Genomic DNA, 14500 nt, shown 5'->3' on the forward strand with positions numbered 1-14500 from the left:
TCCCTTTTTGTTTCATCTCTATTTCATTAATGTTGTAATCACCTCATTAGGGATAACAAATTACCTCCAACTCACCTTAAAACCGACCTGTCCTACTCATGTCCTGCATGAGTTTTCCACACCCCAGGAAAGGATTGAAGTACTCATAATCTGACCCTACTCTATTTGTTATCATACTTAAATTTTTATTTTTCTTTTCTTTTCTTGAGTGTGTTTAAGGATTTTGTTTAGCATGATATGTGCTTAACAAAGGCTAGGATCAATGAAAAGGGTGCTTTTTTTTTCTTTTTTTTTAAGTACAAATGAAAACAAATTTTAACTTAACTGTTTGGTTATTGATTTGCATTTAGTATTTTCTCTCATCAAAACTTGTTTGGAATATTTTTGGGGTCTTTTTCCCCACCCCATCCTAAACATACAACCGGCATGCTAACAAAATACAACTCATCCCTACTCACAACGACTACACTCAACTCCAAATTCACACCAAAATCAACCAAAGCCATATTGTCATGACCACCACCCACCCAACCAAACCATCAGACCCAATAGCAAATTAACAATTAATAAGGACATCAAACCCATAACTGAAGTCAAATTGACTTGTGAATCGAGCACCAAGGATGAAAAAACTAGACATAACAGAGAGAGAGAGCAAAAAACAACTTGCCAAACCTAGATAATGATGGTTCTCGTGACTTCACATTGTAGGTTGCACTCTCACAGTGATCTTGGTAGCAATTGTTAGAGAGAATAAATGAATGAAAAACCGAAAAACTATTATTATTTCTGTGCATAGAGATTAACATTTTACCCAAAAAACATCCAACCAAACGACCAAGTAATTTGTGTACTACAAGCCGTTTAGGATTGACAACCTTAATACAAAGTCGTTTAGACAGCAACCTGTACTACAACCACGCTTCAAAGTCTGCAAATAACACCCATTTTGGCTTGAAAATTCAGGTTCCAAATTCCAACACCCCGCCCAATTTCCAGCCACATAGCTTCTCTCTCTCTCTCTCTGAAACATGCAATCGACAACTCTTCACCTCTGCAAAACACTAACCAGCACAAACCATCACCACCAGGTGGGGTTCCATCACAGCCTTTCAACCCCACAAACCCTTTTCACCTCCAATCTCCCAAACCCAAGAAGCCCCAGAAGCCTCATAATTACTCAGACTCACAAACCCCATCACCATAACAACAACAATACCACTTCTAAAGCTGTGAAGGGCAAGAAGGACAATGTGTGGAGCGTGGACAACGAGCTTGCTCAGAAAGACAAAGAGAGAACCACTAAAAGGAGGCCAAAGGGGAAGAGAATGGTCAGGAGGAAGAGAACTAAGGCTGGTGCTGGTGGTAGAGTCTTGGTTTCTAGTGCTATGCTAGTGGAGGTTGAGACTGTTCTTCAAACTCAGGTAACTATCTCTTTTTGCTTGAATTTTGGAATTTATGGGTGTGGAATGTTTTTGTTTTGTTGTCAAGGAAAAGTGGGAAAGTAAGAGAATTGGGGTTTGGGAATTGGGCAGGTACTGTCAAGTTTTTGTTTTGAACAATGGGCTGTGGAAAGTTTTGGTTATGAATATGCTTGTCAGTGTGCTTGTATTGTATTTGAAATTGGATATAATAAAGCGAAATTCTAAAAATTTGATGTACTTCCTCTGTTTGGTTATTGAGGAAAATATAGTATAGAAGTTAGAAATTCCTGAATTTTGAATATTTAATTGAGAAAGTTGAGTTAAAGAATGTATCTAAGTTAGGAAATCCCAAATTTTGAAAATGGAGGAGAAGAGGAAAGATATTATGAATTGAGTTTGTGATTTATATAGTTTGGATTTTAATAAAATTAAACTGGGATCAAGGATGAGAATATAGTCCTTGATACATGGTAAATTATCTAAAAAACGTTCCCAAAGTGTCTGAAATTAGTGGATTATTGGCAATTACTAGAAGTTATAGTGTTTCTTGATTCAAATTCAGCTTGAAGTATGGGACTTAAAAATGAGAGATGGTTTCATCTCCACCCTTAATCCTCCCCCACCCCACCCCAATTCCTACCAACCAAAACAAAGGAAAGAAACAGAACTTATTCTTCTATAACTATTTGTATTCTTTCAGGAACCTGTAATAAGGCCAATGTGGAATACATTTGCTAGTAGTGTGAGTGGGATATGGAAGGGGGTGGGAGCAGTATTCTCACCAATAACTGCCGAAATGGAGCCAATTGACATTGGAAACAAGAGTGAAAACTTATATGATTGCTATACTCTTTCTCACATTGAGGCAGAGCCATCCTCTTCTGGAGGAATGACATCTCAAATCCATAGGAAGATAAATTGGGTGACTTTGAATCCTTACGGCGAAAAACCAAGGCATATTGGTGGTAGTGATAGAAGCAAAGAAGAGCATGAAGCTGGGCGTGCATCTTCACCCGCTAAAGAAATGACTCATGAGATTGTACCAAGTCATGTTTTGCCAAAATTTGGGTCTTTTGACTTTAAAACAAGTGATGTGATGGATGAAGATGTCATGGGCAGTGAACCTGGTCTTGTTTTCTTCGAGGTATGATCCACCCCTTTCCTCCTAGATGACTAAATGAGTATTCCAGGAGAAAGTGATGATGGTTATTATTTAGCTTCCAGACTTTCAGAAAATTACTGCTGCATGAATATCTACTTATCTTTTTATAGTTATAAGACAATGCCAAAATTGTGAATGATATAATTGGTTGGTTTGCAGGATGGATCATATTCTAGGGGTCCTATTGATATACCAATTGGTGAAGTTGATGATTCCAATTATTACCTTTCTCCAACTTTTAAATTTGAACAAGTAAGTTTAGTATGACACTCACTGATCATTTCAAACACATTTGTAATATAAGTGATGTAACAGGTTGTTTGCTGATTATTCTTATAATCAACTACAGATCGATCTTTAGATCTAGGGTGTTGCAGATTCATATCTTATATGTCATTTCATTTAACCAAGTACAGACAGACATACACATATAGTGATACGTGCATATAGACTTGATCATTTGTGTTATTGGGTTACGAATCATGGATTTATAACTCCCTTGAATCACATTTATAGTAAATATTAATATATACTGTTTCCTTTTTCTTTTTCTTTTTTTTTTTTCTTTTGATTTTTTGCTTTTTTGCATCAATTATTATGAAGCTACTTTGAAGAAAACATTCATATTATGTCATGAACTGATTATTTATTTCTTTAACTATTCTATTGCATATTGATCCATTTGGAAACTGGAGGAATCTTTTTTTTTTTTTTTTTTTTTTTTTTTTTTTTTTTTTTTTTTTTTTTTTCTGGAGGAATCTGAAAATAGTTAGTAGTTTTTTATTTGTTTAAAAAAATATTTTACTCAGCTCTTGCTTTTTCCTTGTTCAGTGTTTGGTTAAAGGTTGCCACAAAAGACTCAGGATCATCCATACAATAGAATTTAATAATGGTGGTTCAGATATACAGATAATGAGAATTGCTGTTTATGAAGAAGAGTGGGTCAGTCCTGCTAGTCTTCCTGACCAAAGGTATTCTTATGCTTCATTTTGCAGTTTGCAATGCATGTTGTTCTAATATATCTTCTGTCATTTAAGTATTGGAAATTAACAATGTTTACAGCTCTCTCTTCTAATGCTAGTCTGATAATTTTTTTTTACTTGTTTCATATTGCTCAATTTATAACACCAAATGTGTAAAAGAAACATCACATGTGCAGGTTTGATAACTCTAATGGAAGATGAACACAAGCCATAAAAACTCATGGTTCCACTTTAAGTATGTTATTTATGCAAACTTTTTGGTGATATATATAGGTTTAACTATATTAAGTATTAACAGATTCCAATCTTCATTATGTACTATACTTGTAGAGCTGGAAGCTTAAACCCTATGAAATCCCTTGATACATGCTCCTTCAACTTAATAGAAATTCTCACAACTAATAGGCTTCTCAGTACCTTCCTAGTAAAATATTCAATCAAATTGAAGTTTGGCTGAGTATTTGTAGATTTCTCTTTTTGAAAACTTTTTTTAATTTCTTATTTTATTAATATTTCATTAGAAGACTTTACATAGTATGGACTAGGGAGAGAATGTAGCCTGGAAGGTAAATCAACTGGAGCTTGTTCTTTGTAGAAGGTGGTCAAGATATTCAGCTAACTTTGTTTTTAAGGAACTTGACGTTGCATTACTTGTAAAGCATTTTGGTCATTTGGCAATCAATCCGGGACCACGTTGTGAAATGTGGATAGTCCAGCTGGAATGCTTCTTCATACTAGCAATGGATTTGAAAGAACCTGTTATTTTGTTAGAATTTATGGTGGCAGAGCTTAGAGCTTATGGTTCACTGGAGTATTTTGGTGTTTATCTTTAAAAAAATTTAGGGTTCATTCTCCTGACTTTCATTGAGCACAGACCTCAAATTTTTCATTTCTTGAAACCATTTAATTTGTTTCTTCGCACTTTTATTGTAGATGTTTGCTTTGTTTTGTTACAAAATGTCTCCACATACTGCCAACAGTCTTAATTGGGAATTATTCTGAATGGAATAATTCTCAAGAATGACTTGAAAAGTCTTTGCTCATACTTCAATCTAGCTATACATGCACATGCTTCATTCATATGATGCTAGTATTATGTTAATGGAAATGGTAATGCTCCCATCATCATGATATGTTCCGCATTCAGGGACCCTTCATCATTGCCATATGTTTGTCATGAAGCAAGCCCAGGTTAAGCTATTCATTTTGTACAGGTGCTTGGTTTCTAAATTTTGATAGGTTTCAGGGTGTAGAGGTTTGACTTGCAATTATCACACTTGTGCATTGTGATTACATTTTTAACTTCAATTAAATTATAATATTGTTTCTGCATTGTTATAAACAGTGAACCAGACTTTGATTTGAAGCCATTTTCTCAGCGGAAGCGAACCCAGCCATCGGAGCTGACTGGTTCCTGGAAGGTGTTTGAGGTTAGTGCTACTCCAGTATTTGGTGAGGAGATGGTGGCGGAAGAAAGCAATGGCACCCCATATGTTTACCTTTGCACAGAAACTTTAAAGAAGAGGAGCTTGCCTGAAAATCCAGTCTACTTTGGGGAGGAAGAGATGCTGGACATGCAGGATGCGACTGTCCTTTGGCTTCCGGGTGGCATCACGGGCTATGTTGATGTAAGCAAGGAAGGCAACCTTTGTATTGGATTTGGATGGTACTCAGATGAAGGAATAAATCTTGTTATGGAGAGAGATTATGGAGTAGATGGGAAGCTGAAGGAGGTTCGATCGAAAACAGAGGTAAAGAGAAGGTGGTCTGACCCGCTCCCTATGTAAAGTTTCTCTTGAAAACAATTTTGGTTTGTATTTGATAGTAATTGCTTGTATATTTGTTTATGTCAAGGAAACTATGACAATGTGAATATTAAGTTGTTCCATACTAATGCTTGGAAGTTTAGCTGGCCAAAAATCTTTTTGAGAACAAGAATAGTAAAGCATTGAGTCCCTTATTTGCCTACAAAAGATCTCAGGAGAGATTTTTAGGACGAGCTTTAGCAGTTTCTTGGATATTTAAATGATCATAGCTAGCTTCGATCTTGTTAATTTAAAAAGCCACATACAAGAACTCAAACCAAGTTTGATTGGCCCTGTTTGACATTATGGTTCGATATATTCTGGATACCTGTTTTAACTCAAGAAGATCATCTGGATCCGATGCCATGGAAACTCAACATTAGACATGCATGTTGGCTTTATTTTAGGCAGAGTAGCAGACTAGTAACAACTAACAAGGCCCATGAGAATATTCCTTCTGGCAAGCTATGTGAAAGAAATGGAAAGAAAAATGGTCATATATGAAGCAAGCAACCAGACTGCGTTGGATTTTGTAGACCGAACAAATAAATAGACTGGAATTACAGCAAGGGGTCGTATTATAATCCATTGCAGATTTTTTGTCTAACCTCTTAAAAGGAGACATTATTTAACCTCAACTTGCAATTTATGATTTTATCAAAGTAAAGGCCCATCAAAATGTATCTGGCTTCATGCTAGACAGTGTTAAAAGTAAATGGTAAGAAGCTCTGGTGTGGATTTAACATATCTACAGCATTTTACATTACATCCATCTCTACGTATAGGCAAAAAAGAGGTGAGTCAAAAAACTTATAATATCATAACAATGGTTATGGCAGCCAGCATAGTTTGAGACTGACTGAGCATTTCAGTTAAGATACTGAGCCTTCAAAAATGCTGATCAACCTTACTCCTTTCACAGGTCCAATGAGACTTGACTTTGTCTATGAAGAAGGTGATCAGTTTAGACATTTGCAGATTCCAAACTGAGCCCTTTCCTGAGCATCCTCTGCTTCCTCAAACTCTCATGGCATGAGACAAAGAACTCATGCCTGAGGGCTTCGTCTGCACTGAGTCTAAGTCTTGGGTTTACAGTCAGGCACTTCTCCACAAGATCAAAGAGCGATCTGGGAATGAGCTTAAAAAACTCTGGCCTCTTCGTATGAGTTTTGCACCAACTTTGCAGTTCCATGGATGGCAAGAACTTTATGTCAAATAACTCCTGGAATATTCAGATAATCCTCAATAAAATGTAGTTTATATTTGACAACAGCTGTTCTAACATTTAATAACACATCTCTAAACCAATACATTATATATCAGAACTACCATGCTGATGAAGTTAAGCCATTTTTGTTAGCAAAATTTTAGACCCCCCCCCCCCCCCAAAAAAAAAAAAAACACTCAGGAAAGGCCATTCAGCAACAGGAAACTAAATGCAGTTGAACTTTCAGTCTTTCACTGAATTTTGATAATTTTATCAAGAACTGCCCTATTATTATTCCATAACCTATTAAAATATTATTGTCTATATGACATGTTTGGAAAAGATTTTTATTTTTATTTTTTTGAGTAATGATATCTTTGGAAAAGAAGATAGTAATAAATATCTTGATAAGAGGTATTAGGGTAAGCATCTTGTTAAAAATATTTTCAGTGTAGGACTAGAGTCATCAGCTTTCTATTGAACAGAAGACATGCTAAAAGGGAACTTTAACTAATAATTACCACTGGAAATGAGGAATCACGGTCATGCAGTTTGGCAACTTCCCATAAATCTTCACTGCCCTTTAACTTTACAATGTCTTTCATATTCCTGTCATGATTGTGATCATTATCAGCTAAGAAAATATGGTGACAGAGAACAGAACACATAACTATGTTCATATCAAGCGTAAGGATTTTTACTGTTCTGGGTCTCCAGTAAAGGGAGTTCTTCCAATCATCAGGTAAAGTAGGGTAACTCCAGCTGACCAGACATCAACCTTGGGACCTTGATGCAGAGATCTTAACAGGACCTGCATAATAGAGCCCAATAAAATAACAATTGAATGCATTCTAGGGTTAAAGATAAAAATGCATCTTTAAGCCCCTAAACAATAATGCAAGGAATAAGATGGCATCAAGACCTCACCTCTGGAGCACGAAATCCCTTGGTTCCAACACAAGGGCCTTCTCTTTTTTGTTTTGGAACCCCTAGAAATAACTAAAACAATTAGTAGACAGAAACTACTGAGGTAACTGCTCAACGTGCTGTATCTGGCTACACACCTGTGCTTTTCAGTAACCCAGCACCAGCAGATTGCAGAGGCATTGGGCTCAGATAAGCAATTTTGCTGTCAATCTTGTCTGGAAGAGCAGCAGCTCTTTCCCTTTGAGAACCAGGACTTTGCACTGCATCTCGCACCAGGCTGATCAGCTCTTTCCTTCCCAGGAAAGGAAGAGGTTCCCTCAGCCTCTCTGTGGAAGGAGTCCTGGTGCTTGTTGCATCCTTTGTGGAGGTTATACCTGAGCCATCTGCACCTTGGCTTTTAAACAAATTTCCAACGGGAAGATCACGATAATTCTTTAAGGGACCACCAATAGCCCGTTTCATCATGTTCGTATTAGGTTCATGTGTGGGCTTGGAATTAACTGACACCCCTTGTTTGGCAGCTATAAAATTTCCTCTCACAAGTTTATCATCTTTAATTGATGGAGCAGATTTTGAATGAGGGAGAGGAACATGATCAATAGAAACATTATGACTTGATTTTGATTTACCTGCACAGATGCATGAATTGGCCAATTAAGGAGAGAAATTTCAAAGAAACCAAATATTTATGATAACCGAGTATAACTAACAGCACAGTTAACCAAGGAGTAAATCAGCAATAAAATCTAGTCATTTAAGAAGACATAAGCTATGACTCATACAGTGGAACTCAAGAACATAACTAAGTAGCCAACAAGAGAAAAATTACTCATACAGTGGACAAAGGTTCACGCAGGACAACTTATAAGAATTAAAATGGCAGAGCTTACTTCCAATAGTGTACTTGCTCTGTAAATCCTGTAAAAAAGAAAAATGAAGACAGAGACACCATCAGATTATTTTGATGTTTTAACTTTTAATTCAGTGAAATGACTGCTTAAAAAATTCACATTAGTATGGCAGCACTAGCAGGATAAGCAACTCAACCATGGCAAGATTGAAATCAATGAGATAGCCTTTATTTAGCTTCCGAGAGAAGAGGAAGTTCCCAGGCTTAACATCTCTGTGAATCACTCCCTGCAATTACAAGATAAAGACCATTACAGCTAGGCATTTTTTGAGACTTCTCTAAATGTACAACTTTAGGAGTATCTTACCTGCTTATGCAAACATGCAAGGGCCCTAAACAGACAATAACCATACCACTGGAGCTGATATACATCTATGTCTTTCTTCAAAACCTAGAAGAAAAACAATGTAGTTGACATGGCTGCTAAGCAAGGGTTCAAATCACTCATAACTCATAAGCCAACAAGGTTATAGCTGTTAGGAAAAAAAAAAAAAAAAAAAAAAACCGTCTTTTTTAAGCATGTGCACAACTGAAAAAGAGTAGGTTGGAGTTCCTATTTTGTCAATAATGACTGAGCTAGTCAGGTCAAAAGAGGTTTTCAGGATCTGTCAGCCCAGAGCATGTCATAATTTTGATCAAAAAAGAAAAATTGAACTGTTAAAGTGTCTAATTTACCTCAGGTCTGTCATGCTGAACATGCTCCAAAACAAAGCAGTCGCTGTTGCCACTTTGGAAAGACCCTTCAAACTTTATGATGAAGTTTCTACCCCTAAATTAAAATAATTCAATAGCAAAATTTCCATTTGTGACAAGTTTTACATTTAAGATATAAAAACACATTTATATCTATAATCACTTGTATACTTACCCAAAACGCTCCAGCATTTTGAGCTCATTATTAACATGGTGTTTATGGGCATTGGCATGGGGACCTGAATAACCACAAACGTAAACCATAGCATCAATTTCTTGAAATGCATTATGATATCCAGTACAAGTAAAGCGGTTTTCATTTAGAACAGAAGTTAGGTTCATAGTCTTTTAATCTTTTGCAAAGTTGATTTAGATTTATAATCTGAATAAACTAGCAAGACAGGTAGAGATTGAAATTTTTAAAAATGAAAAATCAAATTATTATATTATGAAAACTATGTTGAAGCTTCATTTTTGCAATCACTTATGGTAGCATTGAAATTATGCACGTGAACATATCTTCTTTTATTAATTTTTTTTTCAATATTTATTTACCTTTTTTATAATAAATCAATGTGAAGTCTTAAAACTTTTAATATAATCCATCTCACAACCTCTTTCTTAAATATGTACAACTCACGACTTTAGCCAACAATTTTAAAACACATTACCACTCCATGGGTTGCTCCAAAATAATTTGCATGCCTAGAACACACACATGCACATATGCGTGTGTGCTATTTTGGTTCAAATTTGAACAACATTTGGTTATAGAAAAGAAAGGAAACAACCCATGAGCTGTCACTTAGAATGAAAAATATTATGAATACCAACTTTATGTTGGAAAGCATACATGTAAAATTACAAGATACATTTTCAAATATACAAATAAACCCTAACCAATTCCACAAAGTACTTTCCACAAGCTACTTTATAAGCAGTATCCTTTAGGATGAAGGACTTGGTGCTGTCAATGAATTGAAAGGCTAACAATGAATGGTACATACAAAGTCAGACAAATTAATTAAGTTCTTAAACAGTTATTTGAAGCATATAAACAATATAGATATATAATTGTTCTAACATAAGCAGTCTTAGTGTCACCATGATGCTGTGACATCATACAATTCTTTAAAGATATCAAAGGGTGGTGATTTCAATATGCTTATAAGATAAGAAGTACATCATTAAAACCAAAGAAAAACTACATTAACTATTTCAACAAATCATTTACTCAATGATCACAAGCAGCATGATGAAAGGGAAGACATGATGGTTTATGAGAAGACTAAGATCTTATTGGAAAGAATTTACATTTTTTTTTTTTCCCTTTTTGATGAATGGTTAGAATTTTCTTGGAGGACAAAAGAATATATAACTATATATACAGGATGTATACACTACAGCCTCTCAAGATTTTAGAACTGAAAATTCAAAAGAAAAATGCAATCCAGGAAAGAAGAATTTACAGATTTATACAACTAAACCAGCTAATATCCTCCTCAAAAAGAAATAAATAAATGAATTTTGAAAAAACAAGCGAGGAATGAATGGTGAGACTAAATTCTTTTGGACCCACATACCTAGAAGTACATATTTGTTCAACATTGTGCTACATGCCTACATGTAAGTACAATCTTAGTGGTTGGCAGCCAAATATCAACAAAGCATTCAAAGCAAATTCCCATTTACCCCTTCATTCTTCCTCCTTATGTTAGGGTAATACATATCCGTTTTTCATCAAATAGAATTGCTTAGATCTTGAACATTAAAGCATATTAACATATAGCCTATCAATATAAACTAAAACATAAACCATCAGAAACTAGAGTCAACCACTCAATGTAACAGAAAGTTTTCTTTTATTGGTAAGTTATACTCGCACCCAATTAGTCTTGAACTAAAAACATCACCCTCCATCCCATCATAGGAGAAAGTGTCTTTTGAGCTAGAGATCAATGATACAATGTATAAGAAAGCTATGCCTCACGTACATTTAATAGCAAACATTTTCCCATCATTCTTTCTCCGAGCCCTGTAAACAGTGCCATAACCACCTGGATAGTCAAGTGCAACAAATGGCAGTAAGAAAATCAACCAAGATACGGTTATAAACAGGAAAACACATTAATGTCGTTTCAATACCTGAACCTTCTTCTTCCTCGATTATGAAAGATTCAAAGTGTGGGACTGTTTTTTCCTCCAACTGGTTCAAGCAAGCAACCATAATAAACAACCATGTACATCCTTGAACTCAACTAGCTGGAATAAAAATTGACTAAGCAGCCCTTCTCACAAGCACAACACCCAAACTGAAGTAATGAACTTTGAGCAAGACTGCACAAAATAACTATTATCTTTTGTAGGAACTTACAGTTGAAGTTATAGAGTTAGTAGCATCGACCATGTTTTCTTTATCATGCATGTTCTTGTTACGATTTTGCTTTAAATTCCTCTCCATAAGTATAACTTTCTGACCACTTTTACACTGATCCCGCTGCTTGGGAGTAATAACAACTTTATTATGGTCTAATGACTCCATGACAACTTGTGGTTCTGGAGGTACAGCATTCTTGCGCAAGCCCTTCAATCTGCAAGAGGATTTTGCCAGCACTTTCTGAGTGGAACAACGCTCAACAATAGGAAAGTTGGCCTGAGTCTCCACCTTTTTTACCATCTGGTCTTTGTCTGAGGTGATATTGTCCATCACATTTCTCAACTCCAAGCAGTTCACTGGTGCATCATGAGTAACATTTGTCTTTTCTGATGGGATTAGGTTTTGCAAATCTCCTTTTGCGCTAAAATTAGTGCATCCTACCTTTCCACTAATTTTCACTTGGGTCTCTGCATCTTCTTTTGGTTGGCTCATTGAAACATCGCAAGGATGAATATCATACTTGCCAGCCACTGTTGGAGAAACATTGCATTGCCTATCTTCTTGGAAAATTGTGGTTGTGTAACCCGGTTGAAATCTAAATCTAATGTCACTGATCAGGGCTTCTTCACATAGTAATGGATCTTGAAAGCTAATTGGGGGAGCTAGGTTTAGATCAGGAATGTATTCGGTAATGCTCTCTACTTGCATTGGCTTCAGAGTATTTGAACCTGTTTCGGTTTTGAACAATCCATTACAGAATTTGAATGCATTCACAGGTCCTGGGATCTCTTTACACATAATAATCTCTATCCCAACATCATTTTTACCTTCTTTGTGTTCAAGATCTGTTGTAGGAAATCTCAGAAAGTTGGAAGAAGAGCCCAGAAGCACAGGGGATATGGCTGTCTCTTTATTTAAAACTCCCAATTCAACTTTTGAGGGAGGCAAGATAGCTTTCAATGAATTCATGTTTCTGATCATAATATTTTCACCTTCAAAACATTTATGCATAAAGGAAAAAATTCAGAAGCTTGCCCAAAATAATGAGCCAATAAGTCAAAACTTACAAGTACAGGACAAATAATGACTGGTGATTCAAAAATGCAATGAAACCCAAACCAAAAGGTCAGAAAAGTGAAGATGGATTAGGCCAAAGCTTCTCCATCAACTCAAAAATGTCAACCACACTGATAAAAGTTTTAACCAAAAAAAAAATATGAAAAGAAATTCAGAAAGCGATTCATAAAAATTAACTTCAATCTAACAATAGATGCTATTATTTCACCAGATCTTGATACTTTCAAAGTACCAGAGCAACGCTTCTAACACATAAAACAACCCACATGAAAGATGACTAAATTTACCAGTCAACATTCTCATTTGTTGATCTTCAATTTAGAGTCATTATAACAAAATCTCACCAGAAAACTAGCATGGGCAGCATTAGAACCACCAACTTTTCAGTTCATTTAAACTTTTCAATGCATAGCAAACAAAATTAAAATGATATGCACACAACTAAAAAGACTTAGTCCCAAAACTATGAATCAATTATGGATCCTTACAAACTAATCTGGGTCATTCACATGTATTTTTTCTGCCATTCTATACTCTCTAATCAAATTTCTTTAGAATTTAAAATAAATATTGTGTGTGTGTGTGTGTATAGACTAGAGAGAGAGAGAGAGAGAGAGAGAGAACACATGGATTACAATCTACATCCATAGAGGAAAGCCTTTGACGGCTACAACTTCACTATATGGAGTTATACATTACAATGGATCCAATGTGGGATATTTTATAGAAGACTAAACCTACAGTAATCATATAACATTAAACCATGGTTACTAGAATTAGTATACTTTGCTTGCACACCAAGTACGATTGGGCTTGATATCTTTAACAATTTTATATAATACTATATTTCGTAACGGTGTTCTATCTGCCACATCATGTTATAATTTTTTTTTAAATTGCTCATGTTGTTGTATCATACTCATACCCGTGTCTATGTCCGTGCATCCTAGATTCCCACCAATCTATTTGGAAACTTAAAATTTACTTACCTATTTTTTCTTCTTTTTTTTAAATGTACACAAAGAGAGATTCACTTTCACTCATACTCATACACTAATAACCACACCCCAAAAAAAAAATATGTTAAAGAATATCTTAATAGAAGTATCTTGAATCCCATTTTCCAACACACAACAAAGCTTTATCTCTTTCAATCCCTATCAGTTTATCCCAAATCAATCACCATTAAAAATAAATAAATAATTAATTAAAAGAAAAGTCCAAATCATATACCATTTCCAGAGATTGAAGAAGATGATCTCCTTTTAGCCATTGACGCTACAAGTCCATCTAATTCCGCTCTCTTCCGTTTTCTAAAGTAAGTCTTCACATTACTATCCCACACTCTATATGAATCCAAAAACCTAATTCCAAACCTCGAAACTTTCCCGCCAAAAACCGCCATGGCAGCAAACTCCCGAAACAACGTCGAGGCCGCTGCCATGGAAACCGTAACGAATCCGTTTTCCAATGGACGAATCGGAAAACCGGGGATCGAACATAGGTACCGAACGAAGTCCGGCGGTGCATCGAAGAGCACGCGTTTCGAAGAGCGTTCTTCTTCGGGACGAGCCGGGACGCTGTTGCGAAAGAGAATTGGTAGAAGTTGCCAAGATTTGTCTATGACTGGTGTGGTGAGTCTGCGGCGTGGTTCTGAGATTGATAGGTGAGGATTTAGCATGGTGATTTTGAGATTGTGTGGGATTTCATTCGAGTACAGTGGGATTTGAAGCTATGAAAAGGAATTCATGGGAGCCAGGGTTTGAGAAAGATATGAATACGTTATCTATATCAGATATTAAGCGAAGCGAGGCATTTTGTATCGCATAGAGGCCAGAAAGATCTGTTTGGTTGCTAAGAAAATGTGTGAAAAATAAGAAGAGAAAGAAAGAGAGAGAGAGGAGGGAATTGAAAATGGGGCTATGAGGAATTGGA

The 14500-nt window shown here is 35.8% G+C and overlaps 2 protein-coding genes across 2 annotated transcripts; one reads left to right on the forward strand and one right to left on the reverse strand.

The window, feature by feature from the left end:
• Positions 1–638: 638 nt before the first annotated feature.
• On the forward strand, positions 639–5531 carry LOC115986471. Its single transcript, XM_031109502.1, has 5 exons — positions 639–1424; positions 2125–2568; positions 2746–2838; positions 3418–3557; positions 4915–5531. The coding sequence occupies exons 1-5, from the start codon at positions 1032–1034 to the stop codon at positions 5354–5356; spliced, it is 1512 nt and encodes a 503-aa protein (XP_030965362.1). The 5' UTR covers positions 639–1031; the 3' UTR covers positions 5357–5531.
• A 70-nt stretch (positions 5532–5601) lies between these two features.
• On the reverse strand, positions 5602–14500 carry LOC115986470. The gene is made up of 14 exons (XM_031109501.1): positions 13799–14500; positions 11486–12480; positions 11257–11317; positions 11106–11168; positions 9287–9350; positions 9094–9187; positions 8726–8809; positions 8556–8645; positions 8399–8426; positions 7646–8137; positions 7509–7570; positions 7283–7392; positions 7103–7190; positions 5602–6596 (listed from the first exon to the last, which is right to left on the reverse strand). The coding sequence occupies exons 1-14, from the start codon at positions 14244–14246 to the stop codon at positions 6339–6341; spliced, it is 2937 nt and encodes a 978-aa protein (XP_030965361.1). The 5' UTR covers positions 14247–14500; the 3' UTR covers positions 5602–6338.

Source organism: Quercus lobata, chromosome 4 (genome assembly GCF_001633185.2).
Source record: "Quercus lobata isolate SW786 chromosome 4, ValleyOak3.0 Primary Assembly, whole genome shotgun sequence".
In the NCBI taxonomy this organism is placed as follows: Eukaryota; Viridiplantae; Streptophyta; class Magnoliopsida; order Fagales; family Fagaceae; genus Quercus; species Quercus lobata.

Excerpts from the sequence above, each read along its gene's own strand:
- LOC115986470 (XM_031109501.1), bottom strand. The coding sequence starts at position 14,246 with ATGCTAAATCCTCACCTATCAATCTCAGAACCACGCCGCAGACTCACC. Across the intron at positions 8,646-8,725 it reads TTGCATGTTTGCATAAGCAG|GGAGTGATTCACAGAGATGT; the intron begins GTAAGATACTCC and ends TTGTAATTGCAG. Across the intron at positions 7,191-7,282 it reads TTTACTGGAGACCCAGAACA|GAATATGAAAGACATTGTAA; the intron begins GTAAAAATCCTT and ends CAATCATGACAG.
- LOC115986471 (XM_031109502.1), top strand. The coding sequence starts at position 1,032 with ATGCAATCGACAACTCTTCACCTCTGCAAAACACTAACCAGCACAAAC. Across the intron at positions 1,425-2,124 it reads AGACTGTTCTTCAAACTCAG|GAACCTGTAATAAGGCCAAT; the intron begins GTAACTATCTCT and ends GTATTCTTTCAG. Across the intron at positions 3,558-4,914 it reads GCTAGTCTTCCTGACCAAAG|TGAACCAGACTTTGATTTGA; the intron begins GTATTCTTATGC and ends TGTTATAAACAG.